At 36.8% G+C, this 25,608-nt stretch overlaps 1 protein-coding gene across 5 annotated transcripts in view; it reads left to right on the top strand.

The window, feature by feature from the left end:
- The window catches only part of PCMTD1 (protein-L-isoaspartate (D-aspartate) O-methyltransferase domain containing 1), an 80,950-nt gene extending 64,996 nt beyond the window's left edge, over positions 1-15,954 (top strand). For all 5 annotated transcript variants that reach the window (XM_008976876.4, XM_008976874.4, XM_008976868.6 and 2 more), the window contains 3 exons: positions 164-335; positions 2,281-2,404; positions 12,807-15,954. In XM_008976876.4, the coding sequence (XP_008975124.4) occupies positions 164-335; positions 2,281-2,404; positions 12,807-13,174 (664 nt within the window). In that variant the 3' untranslated portion in view covers positions 13,175-15,954. The remainder of the gene's footprint in view (positions 1-163; positions 336-2,280; positions 2,405-12,806) is intronic.
- Positions 15,955-25,608: the final 9,654 nt, after the last annotated feature.

The following is a 25,608-nucleotide window of genomic DNA, read 5'->3' as shown; positions in this document are numbered from 1 at the left end:
GTGCTAAACTTAATAAATATTATATTTAAATAAAGTTTATAATCATTTTATCCTTATAATTAATTTTGGTAACGTCATTATTTCAAAGGACTGGATTATGGTAAATTTTTTAGATCTAATGTTTTGCTTAATTGAATTAAAATATGTTTGTTTTTCAATGCAGATTTGAGTTCTGTGAACCTGCATTTGTTGTTGGTAATTGCCTCCAGATAGCATCTGACAGTCATCAGTATGATCGAATTTATTGTGGAGCTGGAGTCCAGAAAGACCATGAAAACTACATGAAAATATTACTAAAAGTTGGAGGCATATTAGTCATGCCTATAGAGGATCAGGTAACTTCCACTCTCCTTTTCTTTAGTGGCCTAGGAAGCAAGCAAATTTGTTTAAGGTTAAGAAATTTTATTCAGTGAAAGGTATATTGTAACTTTTAAAGAAAAAATTACTTTTCACCAGATTTATCTTATTTGTTTAGAAAAAACTTGAAACATCTTAATTATTTAAACAAAGGAGATAGAGAAAAGATCTCTCTACTATGACTAGAGGTAACTTGGGCTTTCAACTCAGCTCAGCTACTCCCTGTGCCTGGTGTTCAGCAAGCTGCTTCCTCCTTTGTTTTGCTTACCCAAAAGTTGAATGTGATGATCTCTACTAGTTGCTCAGTTTCCCATATTCTTCAGTTCTTTGAACATACTGAAAGGAAATCCTAGCCAGGCATGGTGGCTCACGCCTGTAATCTCAGCGCTTTGGGCGGCTGAGGCAGGCAGATCGCTTGAGCCCAGGAGTTCAAGACCAGTCTGGGCAACATGGCGAAACCCCGTCTCTACAAACAGATACAAAAATTATCCAGGCGTGGTGATGCACCTGTAGTCTCAGCTACTCAGAAGGCTGAGGTGGGAGGATCACTTGAGCCCGGGAGGTTGCGGCTGCAGTGTGCCATGATTGTGCCTCTGTATCCAGCCTGGGTGACAAAGTGAGACCCTGTCTCAGAAAAGAAAATAAATCCTGTTTGTGGTTTGATTTTGAACTACTTAACTTCATTAATAAAACAAGTGAACTAAAAAAATCTTCATTAGTACCGAATAGACTCATTTGAAAATATTCTGCAGCTATTTATGAGCATTATTAAATTTATTTTTTAGCCTTGGTTTGGAATTATTAGGTATAATGAATAAAATACTAATTTACTTAGAAAATGGGTATACCTTTCAAAAGCAAATTACTTTAAAAAGTTAATAAAAACACATTTAAAAAATATCTCTAATATTCACATTAACTGAAATCTGAAATGTTTACAATAACCTTGTAGTTGTATAGTAGAGGTAGAGTATCTAAGATGACTGCGACCTAGCATGATAGTTGTGGAGTTTATACATCTTGGGGTTCCCTTAACATCACCATGTGTCGTTGGCAGCTCAGTGGATCTCAGTATCACCATGTACTGTGCTCTGTAGCAAGTCATTTGTCAGGTATTAAAAAGGCAGAGTATATAAATATTCATTTTTAAAAGTTCATGGAAATGTTATTAGAATGCTTCCAGGGCTTAAACTCCCAGTTAAACAATTTGTTTTTTGTTTTGTTTTTCTTTAACGATACATTTTCAAATACGTAAAATATGACTTCCTCATCAATATTTTGTTAAACATTTACTCTATACTATTTTACAAACATCAGATATAATAACGAGCTGCTTTTTGTGATAGAAGTTGAATATACTAATTAAACTTGAACAAGATGTGTATTGAGCTAATATTTTTTTCCCGTGACCAGTGATGGGCATTTGCTGAAATGATAAAACTCCTAGTCTCTTTGTAATTACATTTATTTGTGAAATATCAAGTTGGGGGTCGAATTAGAATCTATATTCCATTAATATCATGGAAGAGCATGAAGTCAACATGTAGTCAAAATATGGTCTTATTACTATAATGCCTTAACCAAATTACTGAACCTGTCTCAGACATGTATTTTGAAAGGCAATGGCATGTATAGATTGTAGTGCTTCTCCTAGACACTGTCAGACCACAGATCTAACATTGCAGACTCACTTGGCCATATTTGAGTATCCCATTTGCATTAAAACATCTGTATTAACAGCAAATATTTCCATTCCTTTTATATCTTATAGTAAATATTTAAATGGAATTAATTTGGTCACATTTACATTTAAGTGATTGTGTAGCTCTAACTGGCAGTTGTTCCCTTAAAACAAAGTTTTGACTGTAAGGTGACCACACTGTTGGGATTAAGTTGTTCACTTTCTTTTTTTTCTCTAAATAGTTAACACAGATTATGCGAACTGGACAGAACACTTGGGAAAGTAAAAATATCCTTGCTGTTTCATTTGCTCCACTTGTGCAACCAAGTAAGAATGATAATGGCAAACCAGATTCTGTGGGACTCCGTAAGTAGCTCTTCATATTTTCTGATTGAATTATGACTTATGGTGTTTGGCTTTTATGCTTGGGATTTAAGACTATGTAATTATGAAGAATTAAATACTTATGCAGTAAGATATTTGGTGGATTTATTCAACTTTTTTTTTTTTTTGGAGACAGTCTTGTTCTGTTGCCCAGGCTCGAGTGCAGTGGTGCCATGTCGACTCACAGCAACGTCTGCCTCCTGGGTTCAAGCGATTCTTGTGCCTCAGACACCCAAGTAGGTGGGATTACAGGTGTGCACCACCACGCCTGGCTAATTTTTGTATTTTTAGAAGAGACGCTGTTTCACCATGTTGGCCAGGCTGGCCTCAAACACCTGACCTCGAGTGATCCACCCATCTCAGCCTCCCAAAGTGCTGGGATTATAGGCGTGAGCCACCCGCACTGGGCCTCAATTTTTTTTTTTTTTGGTAAAATAAAGCCCTCACCTTATACCAGACACTGTTAGCAACCTTCATGGAAACATAAGAAGAAGGGGCAGGTCAAACCAAAACCAAATTTATTAATTATAGTTTGTGATGTGGTGGCAAGTTACTGGTTGTGGGAAGGGCATCTACTGTAGGTATGGTGGTAAGGAAGAACTTTCTGCCAAGGCAACATCTAAATTATGACCAGAGTGATATAAAAGAACTTGCCACATCAAGATTTAGTGGCAGCATTTTTTCATACAGAGAGACAATAAATACAAAAGGCTTTAGGCTGAAGAGAACTTTGGTCATTCCCAGATCAGGCATAAGGTCCAGAGTGGTGGAAGCTCATTGGCTGCCTGTGGAGGATGGATTATCATAGGAAAAAAAGGCAGGCAGGCCAGTCAGGTGGCTTTTCTTACACCCACAGGAGAGTGGATGTTGGTGTGGATAGTGTTGTCTAAAGGCAGAAGAATAGCTGACTCGGGAGTGTGGGTAGAGGGAAAAGAAGAATTCGTTTTCCCTTGAGGCTAGCTGAGTGCTGGCATTATTTACTGTTGCCAGGAAGACTGGAAGTGGCATAATTTGGAAATAGGCATAGAAAGGTCTGACATTTTCCTTTCACCGTGTTTGAGTTGTCTGTTACCATACAGACAAATGTCAGGTGGCACGAACCTGCTTCATGAGCAAGTTATAAATGGAGACCCCTCAACATGAACATGGCATTTTAGGCTAGGGTTAGATAGAAATGGATGAGATCATTTAGCGGAGAGTGGAGATAAAGAGGAGATATTGGAGTTGGACCTGAGGTCCACCAATTTAGTGATAAAATGGCGGAAAATGGATTAGCGAAGGAGGGGCCAACAAAGGTGGTGGGGGCAAACTAGGGTCAGGTCCCCAGGGTGTTGAAAACCAAGAAAGAAAAGTTTCAAGGAGGGAGTGATGAACCTAATGGGGCAAATGAGAGCCTGAAATGGAGAGGAGAGGTGGTATTAATTGGTTTGACTTAGATCATAGTTTTTTTAACCATGAGGTAAAATTCTTTACCAAAAAGGAACCTCTTGACTTAGTTTGCCTTTTAAATGAACTTATTGCATAGGAATTTGGGTTTATAGAAAGATACAATTTTTTTTTTCAGTGTTCATTCTACTCTCTTTTGAGCTGCATGACTTTGGGACTTTTGGGTGTTTGTGAAAACTATATGGAGTAATATTTGTTTTGTTTTGTTTTTACGATGGAGTCTCATTCTGTCACCCAGGCCGTAATGCAGTGGCACGATCTCGGCTCACTGCAATCTCCACCTCCTGGGCTCAAGCAATTCTCCTGCCTCGGCCTCCTGAGTAGCTGGGATTACAGGCTCCCACCACCATGCTCGGCTAGTTTTTTATATTAGTAGAGACCAGGTTTCACAACCCTTACATTAGGCAGACCCAACCACCCACCCAGTTTCAGGCAGTGGCACCAGCCTGCCACCATGGGAGTCTACCTGTAAATACATGGTGAATAGAGCCTAGTGAATGTGTGTGACTCCCAGACTAAAGTAGGCACATCCCAGAGGAAAAGAGAAAGGAATGACAGCCAAACATGGCCAGCTGCTTTTTACACACCTGAAACATACAAGCCTAGCCATTCCTCCACCCTTGGGAAGAATGTGTGCGATGATGCAGAGAGGCTCGCATGGCTCTGTGGTGAGTGTTGCTTGCTGAGAGTGTTAGTGGCATAAATGTTTCTTCAGCTTGACCTTGGGAGAGTGCTTTGTAAGCATTTTTCTCTAATGGGAGCCACCATCAAAGGAGATATGTTGACCACTTTTTACAGATTGGTGAGAGTCATAGATCTGATTCTGTGCTCTTACTGTGATCTCATTTAGAAAGAAATTAAGCAGTCAGTTCTAAAAAATTTTCAACCTTTCGTAATTCAGAAAATGTTAGCAACCAGTTTTTTCAAATATACTTGTTAGTAATGTATACTTTCGCTACTTACAAAAAGGACTTTAATCCATATATAACAATCCATATAAAACAAGAAAATTAAAGGTAAAATAAGAATGATAAAAAGCAAAGGATTATCATAAGGGAGACTGGAAACATGAGGTTACTGTGTTGAAATGTTTATTTAAACTTCCTGTCTAGTCAAAAACGGGTATCACTGGGTATTCTCTGGGACACAGAAAAGTACAGGACATCCATTTCTTTCTAGCACCAGAATCAGTGATTATCACTTGGCTGTGTATGCATTATATGATTATTTCCATGAAGTCTACTTTTTAGTAGACTACAGATGCTCCTTGACTTATGGTGGAACTATGGCCAGATAAACCCATTGTAAATCATAAATATTGTGAGTGGAAAATGGATTTAATGCTGGCAACACAGCAGATGGTCCCCAACTTAGGATGGTTCGACCTTACTTTGGTTGCAAAAGTGATACTTGTTTAGTAGAAACCAGAACCCCATCATGAGACATAAGGAGCTCCTCAGCTTGAGGTGGGGTTACATCCTGATAAACACATTGTAAAGTGGAAAAATCCTACATTGAACCATTATAAGTCAGGGACTATCTGTGTACTCTATATATTTATGCTATATTAGTACTATTTATTATAGTAGACTATACTGTAGTTACTGGTCCCTACTTAAACTCCTTGCAACAGTAGTAACAAAACTGTTTTCTCCTTCCTAGTTTTCAAACACTAGAATTATAGTTTATGATAATTTTGTTTAAATTATTCTAACTTGATGGGAAGTAATAAAAGGAAGTAATGAAAAAAATTTTCTGACACAGCTTGGCTTTGACCGTGACCCAACCATAAGTATCATACCTAGGAATGCTTATAGAATCCCTTGTTGATTTCTGTGCAGCAGCTGTTTATCTATTTTACTTTGTAACTGACACTGTTAAAATCTCAGAATTCTATCAGTAGTCATTCCATTTTTTTATCTGATAGTTTTCTTAGTTTATTTTAGAAGCATTTTGGTTATAAATATGGTTTTATAATAACATAATTCATTAATGACATAGATAATATGCTGTGAATGCACAATTTCCATTTTGCCTCATTTTAAGAATTTCAACACAAATCTGAGTAGCTGGTAAGACTGCCATTGGTTGGATTAAATGACATTTGTAACGTGAATGTAAAATAGGAATAAATTCAATAGAATAGGGTAAAATGGAGAGGAGCCTAAATTTAAAAAAATCCATTATACCTCTGAAATATTTACAGACTAAATGATATATCTATAAATATTTCATGAAAATAATCTGGGGGTGGTGATGGGAAGAGTGATAATTGTTGAAGCTGAGTGCCCAGATATATGGGAGTTATTAAACCATTGACTCTTTTCTGTGTATACAGTCATCCCTCCTTTTCCTTGGGGGTATGTTCCATTACCCTCCAGGGGATGCCTGGGCCTGCAAATAGTACAAAATCCTATATGTATATTATGTGTTTTTATCTGATAACTGAGGCAGCTGCTAAGTTACTAACAGGTGGGTGGTATGTATGGTGAGGAAATGGTAGACAGAGGGGTGATTCACATCCCAGGCAGGATAGCATGCAATTATACTACACTACTCAGAACAGCTTACAATTTAAAACATATGAATTGCTTATTTCTCAATTTTTCCATTTAATATTTTCAGACCTTGGTTGACCATAGAAAGCGGAAACCGTGGAAAGTGAAACTGTGCATAAAGGGAAACTACTGTACTTGAAATTCTACAATAAGGAGAAAAGTCATCAGTAACCAACAGTAACTTATAAAAATAAGTCAGGAATTATGTGAATTTCTAAAAAATAAAAGCTTCATACAGTAATATTCAGAGCATGAAAATAGTTTTGAAAATTGATATTTGCCAAAATTTAATAGGATGTATGGAGAATAAGTTTTTGTGGGTGTGTAGAAGTAAGTTAAAATAGCTTTCTGTTGAGAGGACATTATTCCTTAATTGCAGGAAATTAAAATATGAAAGAATGCGACTCCAAAAATCCCAAAAATAATATATATATATAAATTCTTTGCCAAATGTATCTTGTAGTAATCAAGTTGCTCATATTAAACAACTTACTAAAGTGGAGTCATAATTTTTCATCTTGATTCACCACTAATTTTATTACATTTAAAAATCCTATTTCTTTCTGTGGTTTTTTTGTTTGGGGTTGAGGAGAAGACATTCTAAAAAGAAAGATGCATTGTTTAAAGTTCAGGGGCATAAGAGACTTCATAAATTTTGGGACTATATCACATTGAGCTATATGAAGTTGCTGTTTTTGAAGGTCATGAAAGACCCCCAAATCATTAGTTTTATATGGTTCAATGTAAATAAAATGCCCTTTTCAATCTATGTTAACAAAAATGATTTCTGACTCCTAGGCTCCTATACAATCTACATACAGCCTACCTTTTGGGAAACAAATGGAGCCTAATGTGTGTGTTAGAGATAACCTGAACTGTAATTTTGGAGTAAAAGTTTATTTTATTTTTTATTATATTTTAAGTTCTGGGGTACATGTGCAGAATGTGCAGTTTTGTTACATAGGTATACATGTGCCATGGTGGTTTGCTGCACCCATCAACCCATGACCTACATTAGGTATTTCTCCTAATGCTATCCCTCCCGTCCCCTAGCCCCCCATCCGTTGACAGGCCCTGGTGTGGTGATCTTCCCCTACCTGTGTCCATGTGTTCTCATTGTTCAACTCCCAGTTATGAGTGAGAACATGCAGTGTTTGGTTTTTGGTTCTTGTGATAGTTTGCTGAGAATGATGGTTTCCAGCTTCATCCATGTTCCTGCAAAGGACATGAACTCATCCTTTTTTTATGGCTGCATAGTATTCCATGGTATATATGTGCCACATTTTCTTTATCCAGCATATCATTGATGGACATTTTGGTTGGTTCCAAGTCTTTGCTCTTGTGAATAGTGCTGCAGTAAACATACATGTGCATGTGTCTTTATAGTAGAATGATTTATAATCCTTTGGGTATATACCCAGTAACGGGATTGCTGGGTCAAATGTTATTTCTAGTTCTAGATCCTTGAGGAATCGCCACACTGTCCTCCACAATGGTTGAACAATGGTTGAACTAATTTACACTCCCACCAACAGTGTAAAAGTGTTCCTATTTCTCCTCATCCTCTCGAGCATCTGTTGTTTCCTGACTTTTTAATGATTGCATTCTAATTGGCGTGAAATGGTGTTTCATTGTGGTTTTGATTTGCATTTCTTTAACGACCAGTGATGATGAGCATTTTCGTATGCTTGTTGGTTGCATAAATATCTTATTTTGAGAAGTGTCTGTTCATATCCTTTGCCCACTTTTTGATGGGGTTGTTTTTTTCTTGTAAATTTAAGTTCTTTGTAGATTCTGCATGTTAGCCCTTTGTCAGATGGATAGATTGCAGAATTTTTCTCCCATTCTGTAGGTTGTCTGTTCACTCTGATGATAGTTTATTTTGCTGTGCAGAAGCTCTTTAGTTTAATTAGATACAATTTGTCAATTTTGGCTTTTGTTGCCATTGCTTTTGGTGTTTCAGACATAAAGTCTTTGCCCATGCCTGTGTCCTGAATGGTATTGCCTAGGTTTTCTTCTAGGATTTTTATGGTTTTATGTCTTAGATTTAAGTCTTTAATCCATCTTGAGTTGATTTTTGTGTAAGATATAAGGAAGGGGTGCAGTTTCAGTTTTCTGCATATGGCTAGCCAGTTTTCCCAACACCATTTATTAAATAGGGAATCTTTTCATCATTGCTTGTTTTTGTCAGGTTTGTCAAAGATAAGATGGTTGTAGATGTGTAGTGTTATTTCTGAGGTCTCTGTTCTCTTCCATTGGTCTGTATATCTGTTTCGGTACCATACCATGCCGCTTTGGTTACTGTAGTCTTGTGGTATAGTTTGAAGTCAGGTAGTGTGATGCCTCCAGCTTTGTTCTTTTTGTTTAAGATTGTCTTGGCTATGCAGGCTCTTTCGGTTCCATATGAAGTTTAAAGTAGTTTTTTCCAGTTCTGTGAAGGAAGTCAGTGGTAGCTTGATGGGGATAGCATTGAATCTATAAATTACTATGGACAGTATGGCCATTTTCATGATATTGATTCTTCCTATCCATGAACATGGAATGTTTTTCCATTTGTTTGTGCCCTCTCTTATTTCCTTGAGCAGTGATTTGTTGTTCTCCTTGAAGAGGTCCTTCACATCCCTTGTAAGTTGTATTCCTAGGTATTTTATTCTCTTAGTAGCAATTGTGAATGGGAGTTCACTCATGATTTGGCTTTCTGTTTGTCTGTTATTGATGTATAGGAATGCTAGTGATTTTTGCACGTTGATTTTGTATCTGAGACTTTGCTAAAGTTGCTAATCAGCTTAAGGAGATTTTGGGCTGAGACGAGGGGGTTTTCTAAATATACAATCATGTCATCTGCAAACAGAGACAATTTGACTTCCTCTCTTCCTATTTGACTACGCTTTATTTCTTTCTCTTGTCTGATTGCCTTGGCCAGAACTTCCAATACTATGTTGAATAGGAGTGGTGAGAGAGTACATCCTTGTCTTGTGCTGGTTTTCAAAGGGAATGCTTCCAGTTTTTGCCCATTCAGTATGATATTGGCTGTGGGTTTGTCATAAATAGCTCTTATTATTTTGAGATACATTCCATCGATACCTAGTTTATTGAGATTTTTTAGCATGAAGGGGTGTGGAATTTTGTCGAAGGCCTTTTCTGCATCTGCTGAGATAGTCATATGGTTTTTTGTCATTGGTTCTATTTATGTGATGGATTATGTTTATTGATTTGCATATGTTGAATCATCCTTGCATCCCAGGGATGAAGCAGACTTGATTGTGGTGGATAAGCTTTTAGATGTGCTGCTGGATTCGGTTTGCCAGTATTTTATTGAGGATTTTTGCATCGATGTTCATCAGGGATATTGGCCTGAAATTTTCTTTTTTTGTTGTGTCTGTGCCAGGTTTTGGTATCAGGATGATGCTGTCCTCATAAAATGAGTTAGGGAGGATTCCCTCTTTTTCTATTTAAATTTAAAATAAGTTTTCCTAGCAGTCAGGATTAGTATTGTCTTATCTGTTAAATCCTAATCTCATAACTGGAGGCATTGCAAATGAGACCGTTAAGGAATAGACAATATGGAGGATGTTTAAATAATTAGGACTGAGACTTATCTAAAAGGTTTTGTGTCATTCAAAAGAACTTTTTTTATTAATTGTTTGAGACAGGGGCTCACTCTTGTTGCCCAGGCTGGAGTGCAGTGGCATGACCATGGCTCACTGCAGCCTCGACCTACCCAGACTCAGATGATCCTCCCATCTCAGCCTGCTGACTAGCTGGGAATACAGGCGTGTACCACCATGCCCGGCTAATTTTTCTCTTTTTTGTAGAGACAGGATTTCGCCATGTTGCCCAGAGTGGTCTCAAGATCATGGGCTCAAGTGATCCACCTGCTTCAGCCTCTCAAAGTGCTGGGATTACAGGCTTGAGCCATTGTGCCTGGCCCAAAAGAACTTTTAAATGAAGCTCACATGAATGCTACTTTAGGAGTCCTGAGTGTTAGCAGCTACTGAAGTCAAGTCTGAATCTTTTTCCATGCTGGGTCCAGTTGGTCTTGATAAATTTCAGGTATTCCTCTGATGATTTAGGATTGAAAGATACATCGCTGGAATAGCACACAGTGTTGGCAAAGGAAGAACATAATTACAGTATTGGCAAAGGAAGAACATAATTACAGTGTTGACAGAGAATACCAGTAACAGAAAAATTCAAGAGCCAAGATCAGCGGAAAAGACTGATATAGTTTCTATTTCCTAGCTCCTTTATAATTTCTAAAACCTTAGGGTAGATTTATTCTTCACTCTGTCCCTTTACAGAGCTCTCTCAGGCTTAGTTCTGGGTGCTTTCTTCTACTCTTGGTCTTTGCATGTCACGATGGGCTGATGACATGAGATTAGCATCTCCAGCCCCGACCTTGCCCCTGAGCTCCAGAGTCATGATCTTATGGTGGCTTATGGTGGGAAAGGCAGCATACACTCTGCAGTCAAAACCTGCATTCAGTACGTAATCTCCTAGCATTCAGTTATTACTTGTAAAACATTGAAAATAGTGACGAGTATAACATTGTAGTTATTATTATCTCTGAAATCTCCACTTTGGATAAATGATAGACAATTCACATCTAACACAAAGTAAGTACACTTTAAAATTTTCTTCTCAACCTGTTCTCCCCTGTATCTTTGTCATGTCAGTCACTGATACCAGCATCTGCCCAGTTGCTCAGGCCAAAACCTTAGATGTTTTCCTTGATTATTTTTTTTTCCCTCCCTCATCCCCTACAGCCAATCCATTTCCATCCTATCTTCAAAATATATTATACCTGAAATTTGTCCATCTCTCCCATCTATACTGCCACCCTCCGTCAGAGTGTGTTCATATTTCTAGTGGATTACCAAAGTATTCCAGCTGATCTCGTGCTCCCAACTTCATCTGCACTAGTCTTCCTTCGGCTCCTTGAACATGCTAAGCTCTTTTACCTTTTAGGTTCCCTCTGCCCCCAAGATGTTTACATGGCTGTTATATCATCTAGATCTTAGCTAGGACAGGATCTTCTCAGGGAGACCTTTATGACCACCCAATAGAAAGCAACCAGGGCCAGGCGTGGTGGCTCACGCCTGTAATCCCAGCACTTTGGGAGGCCAAGGTGGGCGGATCACGAGGTCAGGAGATTGAGACCATCCTGACTAACATGGTGAAACCCCATCTGTACTAAAAATACAAAAAAATTACACTGGTGTGGTGGCACACGCCTGTAGTCCCAGCTACTCGGGAGGCTGAGGCAGGAGAATCGCTTGAACCCGGGAGGTGGAGGTTGCAGTAGCTGAGATCACGCCACTGCACTCCAGCCTGGTGACAGAGTGAAACTCCGTCTCAAAAAAAAAAAAGAAAAAAGAAACCAGAACCCCACTTTCTATCATATCATTGGCGTTTTGATTTTTTTCTTGTATTCCTTATTTTTCTTCTTTATAATTTATTTTTGTTTAGCAACTCCTCCCTGATGATGCAAGTTGCATAAGTGCAGGGAGTGCAGAACTTGGTAGTCTAAATCATCCAGTGTGTCTGCATGGGCGCGTGGCAGATATAGGTTAATACTTACTTGATGATGAATGTTAAATAACTTAGTGAACAATTTTGGAAGATGGGCAGAGCAGATGGTTTTTGTATATTTTTACATGTAGAGGGCCGGGCATGATGGCTTACACCTGTAACCCCAATATTTGGGGAGGCTGAGATGAGAGGATCACATGAGCTCAGGAGTTAAAGAGACCTGCCTAGGCAATGTAGTGAGATCCCGTTTCAACAAATAATTTAAAAATTATCCAGGTGTGCTGGCGTGTGCTTATGTCCCAGCTACTTGGGAGACTGAGGCAGGAGGATCACCTGAGCCTGGGTGGTTGAGGCTCCAGTAAGCCATGATTGTGCCATCACACTTCAGCCTGGGCTGTAGTGAGACCTTGTTTCAAAACAAACAAAAACTTCATATGGGATGGGTTCTCACATCTGTTGTTATGAATAAATAGTACTTTTCATATGATTTATACATCAAAAAGTATAAAAGATACACAGGATAGTCTCCTGGTCTTGTCTCCTAATTACTTCACAGTCATGTACCCTGTTTCCAAATTCTTATGCTTCCAGAGAACTTTTATGCATATAAATGCCAACACACAGACACACACACATGCCCCTGTACATTTTAACTTCAGTGCTATCCATCGGTCCTTGGCATATAATGACTACTCCAAAACCTTTGTTAGATGAAAGGTAGAGTTTTCATATTTTCTGTATTTTCTAAAATATGCTAAGAAACACATTTTGTTCTGTGAAAAAAAATAAACAATAGATAATGTTTTATTGTTAATATTTTCTTTCTTGTGTTTTATGTTTGTTTTTAGCTCCCTGTGCTGTCAGGAATCTGCAAGACTTGGCTCGTATTTACATTCGACGCACACTTAGAAATTTCATAAATGATGAGATGCAGGCCAAGGGGATTCCTCAAAGGGCTCCACCCAAAAGGAAAAGAAAGAGAGTTAAACAGAGAATTAACACTTACGTATTTGTGGGTAATCAGCTTATTCCTCAGCCTCTAGACAGTGAAGAGGATGAAAAAATGGAAGAGGATAACAAAGAAGAGGAAGAAAAAGATCACAATGAAGCAATGAAGCCAGAGGAGCCACCTCAAAATTTACTGAGAGAAAAAATCATGAAGCTGCCCCTCCCTGAATCTTTAAAAGCTTACTTGACATATTTTAGAGACAAATAACTTAGATCAAGAAGAAAGAATGCCTACTGATAATTCCTTTAGTCTTGAAAATGTAGCATTTGTTAGGAGTTAAAAGAGAGAATTATTTCTTTCATCAGAGCAAATTATAGTGGAAAAAAAATCACTTGTTTCTGTCAGCAACACAAATGATGTATTCAGTGAATAAAAGAATCCCTTTTATAAAATCTATTTTTCTTTAAATCTTGGAAAAATGTTGTTTTAGCTCAGAGTGATTTCAAAGTGGAATGCAACAGTAGTCAAGACTTGTGTACTATAAATCCTTTTCTGATTCCTTACAGATTTGTAGTGATGAGGGTTAGATTTAATTTTATATATGGTTTAAATAATTGTTAAGCTTATATAACCTGATCTGAATTGCAGTTGTTTGCATTTCCTCTATGAAAACTTCATTTATCTAATAAGGAAGTCAAATGCTTTGTAGACTATTTACCTTACTTTTGTTGCAATCACTGTTGTTGGGTTGCTGTATATATATTCCGGGCAATATATGAGTGCAATAACAATACAAGATATTGAATAATTTAGCTTTAAAAAATCCCACAAATTTTATGAAATTTTACAGCCCTGCTACTTTTGCTTTTGAATCTCTTGCCAAAAGACATGGGTAAAATATCTGCCTCTCTCATAGAGATTTTAAGAGCACAGCAAGTGAATTATTAAAACAAAGTATATACTTAATACAACTCTTTATATGGACCCTTTACATTTTCAGTATTTAAAAAAATGAGGTTATCTTAACTCTATAGAATTTTAAAAGTATATTTAGAATTGTTTTTTCTGTAGTTCACTGTATAAAGTATTTGGTTTTTTAAAAAAAGCAAAACCATTGTTATGTGTGACTCTTGATAGGACACAGAACGAGTGAATGAGCATGAGTGAGGCCACTTTCTTGGATGGCTGTAAGTAGCAGGGCCAGGGTAGACCTGGTCAGCGGATGCACTTTAGCAGATGGAACTTCTAGTTTATCTGAATATTTATCTTTGACAAGGTAGGGCTGAGCCTACATTTGCTTTTGATCTATCTAGTATAAGAAATATTCACAGAAATTGTATGTAGATACCCTTTGTTTTGAAAATCCTGTTCAGAATCATAGTGTAATCTTTGGGACCTATGCCATGTTCATTTCACTCCTTCCCATATTTTTTGTGTTTCTTTTGGTAAAACTATAATGGTTTTCATTTTTTACTTAATATCACACAGTTAAACTGTCCATATTTGAGCTTTATTTTAGCTTATCAGTGATAAAAAACAGGTAGTAACTGCCATTGTTTGTTTATTTGTTTTCCTAATAAGGCCTGAAAACAGCCATTCCTTGTTAAGAAAGTGTACAATGTAACATATTTGCTAGAGTTACATGGATTATATATTTCTTAAAGGGAAAAATTTGAGAGTATCATGGACTACCACCAGCATTATTATTACAGTAGTTACTCAGATTTGGTTAAGGAAGCCCAAGCAATGTATAGTGAAAGGATTATTATCTCTCTGCTAAGATTCAGATATTGTTTCAGAAATCTCAGCTCCAGTAATTCCACAACATCTAAAAACAAATGTTCGTGATCATGTGTAAGCATGAAATTGTTCCAAGTAAGTGAGGATATTTTAGTTATGTGAAAGACAGTTTCATGGAAGGTATTTGTTTTATACCAGTGGCTGGGATGGTGGAATTGGGGTTATTTCTACAATTATTCTTAGACGATTACTAAACTGTTAAGAAATGCCCCATATCATTTTTGTATCTAGGAAAGAAAAAAATCAGTTTCATACTGTTGTCATCTGTCAGAAATGCTCATTTTATTTTGAATTAAATGTGGCTTTTGAAGTACCTAGTTACCTTGAATTCCTGGTGACCACATGTTTTTATCTGGAAAACCTGGAGAAAGTTATCTCCCCTGCTTGTTTTTTTTTTTTTTTTTTTTTTTTTTTTGGTTGGAGCTGCTGTTTAGATGATGCTTTTACTATGCAGGAGAGAGTTTTTGTTAAGGATATATTTGAAGATTGGCTTTTCCATATTGTCTTTCATTCTTTGACCGTGGCAAAGTGTACAGTAGATTTTCATGATCATTGCATATTTCTTGTCATTGAAATGTATCTTTTATGTTTTTAAATGCATTCATTTTACACTTGTGAGTTTATCATTGACTTTAAGAGGTAGAAATGAAAAATGAAAATTAAAGCTAAAGCCTTTTTATCTATTAATGCAGATATATTAGAATAAGAATATTTTGGGTTTGTGTTTATTTTTTAATGAATTTATGTTTACTTGAGTATGGAAAATTACGCTTTATAGGTGGAAAAGTAGCAAATAAAGATTAAGTAAAAGTAAGTGAAAATGATGGGGAATATAGTATTGGAATTTTATAGCTAGTTAAAACAATAAGTATCATCTAATTTGGGTGTTTATTTTGCAGATGAGAAAACAGACCTAGAACCGTGGCATGTTTTGCCTGAAACATACAGTGAGTTAGAGACAGGGCCTAAGATAGCTTCTAGCATCAGATCAATCCCAAGAATCCATCAGCAACCTCAGACCAACCCAAGAAGATAATTTAAATCTATACTGCTTATTGGTCAATAATATTTGGTTCTAGTATTAATAAAGAAAAATGTTATTAAAATAGCATACATAGTAGTAAAATAAAATACAAAAAGTGTGTTGATTTATAGCTGTTTGAGATGATAAAAGTGAAGCAAAGCCTGTTAAATCATTGGAAGACTTGGAAAATTATTTTAAATAAACAATTACATGTAATTAAGCATTTTTCTCCCATGGCCTGACTTTTATGTTTGTCTTCTTCTTAAATTTAGGCAATCTCAGTACACCTATGGATATGCTCAATTATGGCATACAATTGTCTTTATTTGGACATCTCACTGTCTTTTGACTATTGCCACTTCTGAAGAGTATGGAAGTTTTTTAAAATTTATTTTTATAAAATAGGGAAATTTATAAAATATTCATGAAATATAAGAAATAATTTAGTGTGCATGCAGGTACGTGTGTGTACCCATTAGGTTCAACTAATAGCTTTACAGTCTCCTGTGTGCCCCTTCCCATCCACATCTTAATCCCTCCCTTCTCAGGAGGAGGGATTTTGTGTTTATCATAATCTGCCTTTTTGTTCTCAATCACGTGCCTGCATCTCTAAACAATGTATTTGGCTTCATATATGCTAGGATCCTACTGTACGCATTCAGCAGCTCTCTTTTTCACATTACCTTTCTGAGATTGCCCCATGTCGTATGTTGTTCTGTTACATTCACACTTCACAGTTTATTCTACTGTTGGTGGACATTTTTTGTTCCCTCGAATAGTTCAGTTGTGAACATTCTTTTATATGTCCTGTGACTACATGTGTGAGAGTCTGCTTAGGGTGTACATCTAGGAGTAGAATTACTGGGTCATAGGAAATCATTTCTATTCACTTTTACCTAGATGGTGCAAATTTGCTTCCCAAAATAGTTTAACAGTATGTTTCTTCTAGCAATGTCTAAATGTCCCAGTTATTCCACATCTTCACCTACACATGACAGACTTTTGCCTGTTTAGTAGTGTGACGTATCTTCTTAGGGGACTTTGTTACTTATAAAGGTTATTTATTAAGGGAGTTTTATCTTCAAGTGTTTCTTGGTTTTAGGATTCCTTTCTGCAAAGTGCTGTTCAAGTCTTCTGTAAATTTTTTTATTGGGTAGTTTCTTTTAAAAAATTGTTTTGTGGGATTTCCTTTTGCAGTCTAGATATATTCCACTGTCAATTATATGTGTTGCAAGTATCTTTTCTCAGTTTATGGTTTCTTACTCTGTTTATGATGTTTTTTGATGAATTGACATTTTCAATTTTAATTGTCAGATTCATCTTCCTTCACCCTCAGTCTCAAGGTCATGGAAATATTAACCTATATTTTCTTACAGAAGGTCTGTGATTTTGCCTTTCACATTTAAATCTGCACAATAGCTGGAATTGATGTTTGTGTATGGTGAGAACTAATAGTCCAGTTTCTTTTTTTACTTTATTGATCAACTGTTTGAGGACCATGTTTTGAAGTTCCTTTTTTCTTCTCTGATCTGCAGTGTTAACTTTATTGTAAGTTTTCATATATTTTTGCTATGTGTCTAGGCTTTCTTTTTTGTTTTATTAGTCAGTTTATATAACCCGTTGCCGACACTACACAATTTTATTTACTGGAGATTTACAATAATTCTTGATCTAGGAAGATAAATCCCTTCACTTTATATGCTAGGAGTTTCTTGAACCTGTAGACTGTAGACTTTAATCTAAATTTCAGAATTGGCTTCTCAGATTACATACACATGCACACACACACTCTTCTTTGGGAGTTCCTTGAGAATCACTTTGAATTTATAGATCAGTTTATGCAAGAATTAACATGTTTATGATAGGCAGTCCTCCAGTCCATGAATATGGCACTTCTCTTTTTTTTAGTTAGGACTTATTAAGTATGGTTTGGCTCTAAGATCTAATATCTTTTGTCAGATTTAGTTGCAGATATTTTATATTTTTCAATGATGTTGTAGTTTATTAAAATTGTATTTTATTCCTTTTATTGGTTTTTGTACATTGATTAAATCCAATACTATCTCTTTTGATTCTTTTAGGTTTTCTGTATAGGAAATCATATATTTGAATAAATTTTAGACAGTTTTATTTTTTTTCTTCTGGGTTTTTTTATTTTACCAGATTTGCCAGTTGTGTCCTCCAGTGTAACTGAATAGTGATGAGCAAGAGCAGCCTTATTTCTTTATTTTAATTTTTTAATTTTTCCATAGCTTATTGGGGAACAGGTGGTATTTGGTTACATGAGTAAGTTCTTCAGTGGTGCTTTGTGAGATTTTGGTGCACCCATCACCAGAGCAGTATACACTGCACCCTATTTGTAGTCTTATCCCTCACCCTCCTCCCGTTCTTCCCCCTACATCCCCAAAGTCCATTGTATTCTTATGCCTTTACAGCCTCATAGCTTAGTTCCCACATATCAGTGAGAACATAGATGTTATCACGATATTTGATTTTTCCATTTTTGAGTTACTTCCCTTAGAATAATAATCTCCAATCTCATCCAGGTCGCTGCAAATGCTATTGATTCATTCCTTTTTATGGCTGAGTAGTATTCCATCGTGTGTGTATATATATATATATATATATATATATATATATATATATATATATACATATATATATATATACATACACACCAGAGTTTCTTTACCGACTCGTTGATTGATGGGCATTTAGGTTGGTTCCATGATTTCACAATTGTGAATTGTGCTGCTATAAACATGCATGTGCAAGTATCTTTTTTGTATAATGACTACTTTTCCTCTGGGTAAATACCCAGTAGTGGGATTGCTGGATCAAATGGTAGTTCTACTTTTAGTTCTTTAAGGAATCTCCACACTCTTTTCCGTAGTGGTTGTACTAGTTTACGTTCCCACCAGCAGTGTAGAAGCGTTCCCTGATCACCGCATCCATGGCAACATCTACTGTTTTTTTATTATGGCCATTCTTGCAGGAGTAAGGTGGTATCGCATTGTGGTTATGATTTACATTTCCCTCATCATTAGTGGTGTTGAGCTTTTTTGTCACGTTTTCATGTTTGTTGGCCATTTGTACAAGTTTTTTTTTTTTTGAGACAGTCTCGCTCTGTCGCCCAGGCTGGAGTGCAGTGGCGTGATCTCGGCTCACTGCAAACTCCGCCTCCTGGGTTCACGCCATTCTCCTGCCTCAGCCTCCCAAGTAGCTGGGATTACAGGTGCCTGCCACCGCGCCTGGCTAATTTTTTTGCATTTGTACATCTTTTGAGAATTGTCTATTCATGTCCTTAGCCCACTTTTTGATGGGATTGTTTTTTTCTTACTGATTTAAGTTTGTTGGAGATTCTGGATATTAGTCATTTGTTAGACATACAGATTGTGAAGATTTTCTCCCACTCTGTGGGTTGTCTGTTTACTCTGCTGACTGTTCCTTTTGCCATGCAAAAGCTCTTTAGTTTAACTAAGTCCCGGCTATTTATCTTTGTTTTTATTGCATTTGCTTTGGGTTCTTGGTCATGAAATCCTTGCCTATGCCAATATCTAGAAGGGTTTTTCCGATGTTAACTTCTAGAATTTTTAAGTTTCAGGTCTTATATTTAAGTCCTTAATCCATCTTGAGTTGATTTTTGTATAAGATGAGAGATGAGGATCCAGTTTCATTCTCCTGTGTGTGGCTAGCTGATTATCCCAGCACCACTTGCTGAAAAGGGTGTCCTTTCCCCACTTTGTTTTTGTTTGCTTTGTCAAAGATCAGTTGTCTGTAAGTATTTGGGTTTATTTCTCTGAGTTCTCTATTCTATTCCATTGGTTTATGTGCCTATTTTTATACCAGTACCATGCTGTTTTGGTGACTGCAGCCTTATAGTATAGTTTGAAATCAGGTAGTGTGACATCTCCAGATATGTTCTTTTTGCTTAATTAGTCTTACTTTGGCTATGTGGGCTCTTTTTTGGTTCCATATGAATTTTAGAATTGTTTTTTCTAATTCTGTGAAGAATGACGGTGGAGCCTTATTTCTTATTTTACTGCCTTTGTATGGTCATTTTTAAGTAAATAGCATGGTGTGTTTACAAAGAATGTTCTGCAGATGTTCATTGTAGTGTTCTGTTAATGCTAATTGAATGAGTTAAAATTGTGTTCAAATTCAATATAGCCTAAGTAAATTTGTGTGTGTACCCACATCATCTATCAACTGTGGAGAGAGACTTGGCAAAAACTCTCATTTTGATGGTAGAATGTCAGCTTTTTTCTTGTTAATTCTTTTGATTTTTGCTTTATTTCAGTGTGATAATATGTGGATTATGTCCATTTGGTGATTTGAACCTTTAACATCATGTAGGAGCACTCTTTATCTTTAGTAATATTCTTTGCTTCCAAGTCTATTTTGTCTGATACTCATTTAGCAGTTCTCTTTTGGTGAGTAGTCACCTAGTATATCTTTCTATTCTTATTGTCAACCTTTTTTGTATCCTTATGTTTTAGGTGTGTTTCTTATAAACAACATATAGCTGAGTTTCTTAAAAGTTACTCTGGCAGTCTTTGAATTTTACTTGAAGCATTGCCTTCTTTTCATTTTCATTGTTACTATAGAGTGATATTTTGTGCTATATATCTATCAAGTTTTTTTTCTCCATTTTTTAGGATTGATTATTGTTTCGTTTTTTGTCCATTATTAGTTTGAAAGTTATATATTTATTTTTTCTGCTCTCAGTGATTACTCTCGACATTTTAATGCACTCACCTAACTTACAAACTTCTAAAGTTAGTTTCTTCCTACTTGATACAAGCCACTTTAGAATACTTCGATAAACTCTGGAGTCATTATTGTGTTTGAACTATATAATTTTAAGCCCCTATGGTACACCATAACTATTATTTATCTAACCAATGCTTAGTTTTACTCCCACTTACACTTGTTTTTTGCTCATTATTTCTTCTTCATTTTGGACTGTCTCAATTTCCTTTTGCCTAAAGTACATCTTTTCAAATTATTTTAATGAAAGACGGTAGCTAACTCTTACTTTTTTCTGTCTGAAAATGTTTTATTTTGACTTTGTTCTTGAAAAAAAAGTCCACTTGTTACAGAATTTTAAATCAACACTTTAAAACACAAGAATTACGATTTCTTTGCATTCTGGCTTTCATTGTAGCTATTACGTCAACTGACAGCCATTCCTTTGAAGGTCATCTGTCTTTTACTTCTGTGTGCTTTAAAGATTTCATCTTGACATTGTTAATATTCTTGTCTTGGCACTGTTAATTTTCTGTAGTTTGATATAATGTGCCTGGGTATGAATTTCTTTTCATTTATTCTGCCTGTTCTTGTAGCTGTGCGGGTTCATCTCTTTCATCAGTTCTAGAAATTCTTGGCTGTGTTTTTTCTTACAAATGTTGTCTCAACTTTATGTTTGTCAGCATTGAAATCTAGATTTCCTTAGATAATATCTTCTTATCACGAATCTTCTCTTTAGTTGCTTTAAATCTGCTGTTAAACCTTTACATTGAGTTTTAATGTTTGTTGTATTTTAGTTTATAGTTCTGTGTTTTCAAGTCTGCCTGTTTGTTTTTATGGTCTTCTACTCTTTATTAATATGTTCAACTCTGTAAACATACTGCCTAATTCTATTCTATGTTGGATTCCAGTATGTGAACGCTCAAAGTGGGCTCATGTTCATAAGGTGTGATGGCTAGCTTTCATAACACTGTTTCTGTTTCTTTTGTATTTTGTGGGTTTTGACTGAGCTTGTATTGTAAACTGTGGGAATTATTAGAGGCCCCAGGTTGTTTTTGCCAAGGAGCACTGCCAACTTATGACCTTTTTAAATGCTCCACCTACAAGTTTTTTGTGCCATCCAAGTAGAGTGGCCCGAAAATCCATGTGAAGGCTACTTTGGAGATAGCACGCCTCCAGGAAGATTTGTTTGCTGCCTCCCCATAGCAAGCTTTGAAATAGGTCATTTTACTTGTGTCTTCTGGGTTGTATAGGTAGGTGGGTGGGTGGAAGTGGAGGCAGGGGGCAGAATTATTTCTAGTTCATCCTTAAGATATGGCTATGGCTTTATACAGGAGATTTTTGAAATAAGACTCTCTCATAAGAAAGGACTTTTCTTTTTCCTGTATCCCTGCTACTCCAATTCCTGCAGTTCTTTTCACAGGTTGAACAGACAGTCTCAAGCTGCATCGGCCTTCATTGTTTACCCACCTTGCTGGCTTCTTATGTTCACTTCATTTTTTGGACTCTTGTATATGTCTTACTGATTTCCTCAGTAATAGCACATTGATGCATTTATACAATTTTAAAGGTATTTTAATAAATTAGCGCATTTAGTCGTTTTCAGCTGGAAAGTTGTCCTAAGTCACTGTCCAAAAGGACTTCCGATCATGAGCAGGGCCATGCCTTGCAGTTCTTAGTCCTGTACTGACAGTTGGTAATCAGTAGATTTTTTTTTTTTCATTCAACGTAAGTTTAGGTTTCTAAAGTGGAAAGTTTTTTGTATTTTTTTTTTTTCTGTAAAAAAATGCTTTATGGGCCGGGTGCGGTGGCTCACCCCTGTAATCCCAGCACTTTGGGAGGCCAGAGCGGGTAGATCACAAGGTCAGGAGATCGAGACCATCCTGGTCAACATGGTGAAACCCTGTCTCTACTAAAATACAAAAAATTAACCAGGTGTGGTGACAGGCACCTGTAATCCCAGCTACTCAGGAGGCTGAGGCAGGAGAATCGCTTGAACCTGGAAGGCAGAGGTTGCAGTGAGCCAAGATCACGCCATTGCACTCTAGCCTGGCAACAGAGTGAGACTCCATCTCAAAAAAAAAAAAAAACCTTTATGAATGCAGATTTTTTTTTATAATTCGAACTGAAAACAAGGCACAAAAACTTGCAGAATTTTTTCCCTTCGACCTAATTATTATACACCCTTAGCTCAATGACTTTTAGAACCGCATGTCTTGCCTTTTTCTCCCTCCTGAACTTACATATTTCTGAGTCCCTACCCTTTTTAAGTCTACTTTATGAATGCAAGATATTTTTATATTTTTGTATTTTATCTATTTTATATTATTTATATTTTTTGTATTTTATATTTTGAACTGCAAACAAGGCACAAACCTGCAGGTCTTGTCTATGTCCTCCAAATCACAGGCACTGCCAAGAGCATAGTGATTGTTGGGGGGGATTTAAAGGAATAAATTTCCTTTTTTGGCTTTATTGGTATACTTGGACAATAAAAGTCATGTGAACAATGTCAAATGTAAAGTTTAAAATAAATCATTCTTGTTCATGGAGATTAGTTTTGTTTTTTAGATCTTTTTACATTTTAATCTCCCCAAAATCACATATTTAGATATGAACATTTTGCCAAAAGAGGGCAGTATTCGCCTACAGTAGAATGTAAAGGGACTGAAACATTTTTGCAGAGAGAAGGATGAACTTATTTTCCTCCTAAGATTGGTCTACTAGTCTGATCATCTGGGATTGACCGTGCAAGTTTTAATTTGTTTTCTATTACTTTTATGGATTTAAAACATTTTTGTTTGAAAATGTTAGTCTTTAAAGATAAAGCCAAAAATCTGTTTAAAAATACCTGCTTACAGAATGACCAAAAAGTAGATGTTTTCATATTTATTAAGTTTTCACACATGTCCTCAACGAGGTGCTGCTCACTTCAGGGAAAGATGGCCAGTTCAAACTGCTGATGAAAAGTCTGCAACCAGCAAGACCACTGCTGCCAGTGTGTCCTGAGGGAGCTTGCATCTGTTTGACTTTACATATACATACTTAGGTTTGTCCATCAGTTGTATCCTCTTCAAGGAGGTATGTGAGTTCATGGTTTTAAGCATACAAATTTAAACGTTAAAGGAATAAATCAGAAGTAGCCCGTTTGAGTCTTACATGAGTGAAATGTGTTGGGTTTCAGCAGCAGAATATATAGAAGGAAATGAAACAATTTTTTTTAAAGAGCATAGTTTGGAATAAAGAAAGAATATGTGCACCTAGATGAACGAATTAGAACTCTGCCTGCCCTTTAGGGTTTGGTAATGTTACCAGATAAAAAAGAAGAAAAGCTGTTCTGCATTGTTTCAATACATTCTTAATCAACTTGGGCTTCAAAAGGACAGCTGGAGGCTAAGAGGCCGGGTTTTTCATCAAATGCGCAGTGGAAGTAATTTTGGAAAAGTTTGTTTGCATTATGCTGCCTAAAACACGGTGTTTTAGGAAGAGGCTTTTGCATTGAAAAGCTTCTCGTCCTCGCCTCTGGGAGTCTAGTGCTTCCTAGAGCTGCTTGTGCCCTCAGCCCTGTAATGTGATATCCCTCCTCCTGGATTGGTCAGAGGGGTGTCCTTTCCCTGGGAGCTGCTTTCCACCACGGCTCCCAAACTTGGCTCAGTCCAGCAGCCACCATCACCACCACTGCGGTTGCTGCTGCAGCTGCGGCTGCTGCTCTCCCTCCGGCTGCTTCTTCGCGTGGCCAGCAGCGAATGGAGCGATGGAGCCCAGACTGTTCTGCTGGACCACTCTCTTTCTCCTGGCCGGGTGGTGCCTGCCAGGGTTGCCCTGCCCCAGCCGGTGCCTTTGCTTTAAGAGCACCGTCCGCTGCATGCACTTGATGCTGGACCACATTCCTCAGGTATCACAGCAGACCACAGTTCTGTAAGTTCACATAAATTCCCCAGAAACCCTCTTCCCCAATGCTTCATTGCTTCTCTGCTAGGACCTGTGTCCTTTTAATTTACGATTCCTAATGCTCTCCCTGCTTGTATACTTAGAAGAGGCTTTTCACTTTTCAAACAATTTCATGGTTCTGCTCTGTTAGACTAGAAAATGTAAGCAATGATGAGTTGACATAAATATATTTGTTTTGGATTCAGTTCTCTTCCAGCATCTTCCAGAACTTAGCATTGAGAATTCTCGTCTTCATTCTTCCTTCAATAATTTTCCTGCATACTTTCTCAATTTATTCCTATTCATCCTCTACTCCCAAGTCTTTGGGCCTCTTAATTGGTCAGCACGTGTCTGCCCCATTTGGAAGGAGGTAATTTAACTTTAGAGTGTGGTTTCAATTGATTATGTGCTGACAAATTGTTAGGCTTTGTACTGTGTGTACCTCCTGGGAGGGTGAAGTCCTGAGCCCTCAGCACTTGAAGCACTGTCTGTCTCCAGAACAGACCCTCAAATGGTCCAATAGACTTCTTGAATGCTTAAAAGCCTTGTGGAGCAGCCGCTTAGACTAATCGGCATCTAGGAGGCATTACGGGATAGTAGGGCAAACCAGAATTTGGAAGTCAAACAGGTCTGAGTTCAAATCCTATCTTCTCATCTTTAATATTCAGATAATAAACCCAAACATTTAGATTTATTTAGATTAAATTAAGTCATAATTAGCTAATTAGAAGGGCAAATCACCACAAAAGAAGAAAAGGATCTGTTTCTAGGGTCTATTTTTAAAGAAAGAAAAAGACAACAAATTCAAAAATTTAAGAAAAAATAGAAGAAGAAAAGGAAAAATGCTGAAAGATGCAGACTAAAGAGGTTCCCTGCTCTATAATAAATATTTTGTGGGTTGTGTCATGTTCATGGAAGACAAAACTGCTTGCGGTGTTTCAAGTCCATTCTTGGGCAGAGGGAAATAGCTTAAAATTCCTGGAATTTTGAGATATAAATGTTTAAGAGGATCATTGCCACACATTTGTCAGTCATAATCATGAAATGAGGACTTGGTAATAAAAAGTCCAATTTGATGGTATTTACATAGAAAATGACATATTATCCATAGATTTTCATTTCTATAAAGCATTTCATTAATTTTATATGCATGCAAATATCAAAATACGTCTTACTGTAATAACTAAAAGGATTCTTG

The sequence above is a fragment of the Pan paniscus genome, chromosome 7 (assembly GCF_029289425.2).
Source record: "Pan paniscus chromosome 7, NHGRI_mPanPan1-v2.0_pri, whole genome shotgun sequence".
Lineage (NCBI taxonomy): Eukaryota > Metazoa > Chordata > Mammalia > Primates > Hominidae > Pan > Pan paniscus.
Note: the sequence above shows the minus strand (reverse complement) of the source record. Positions and strands in the feature narration are given on the sequence as shown.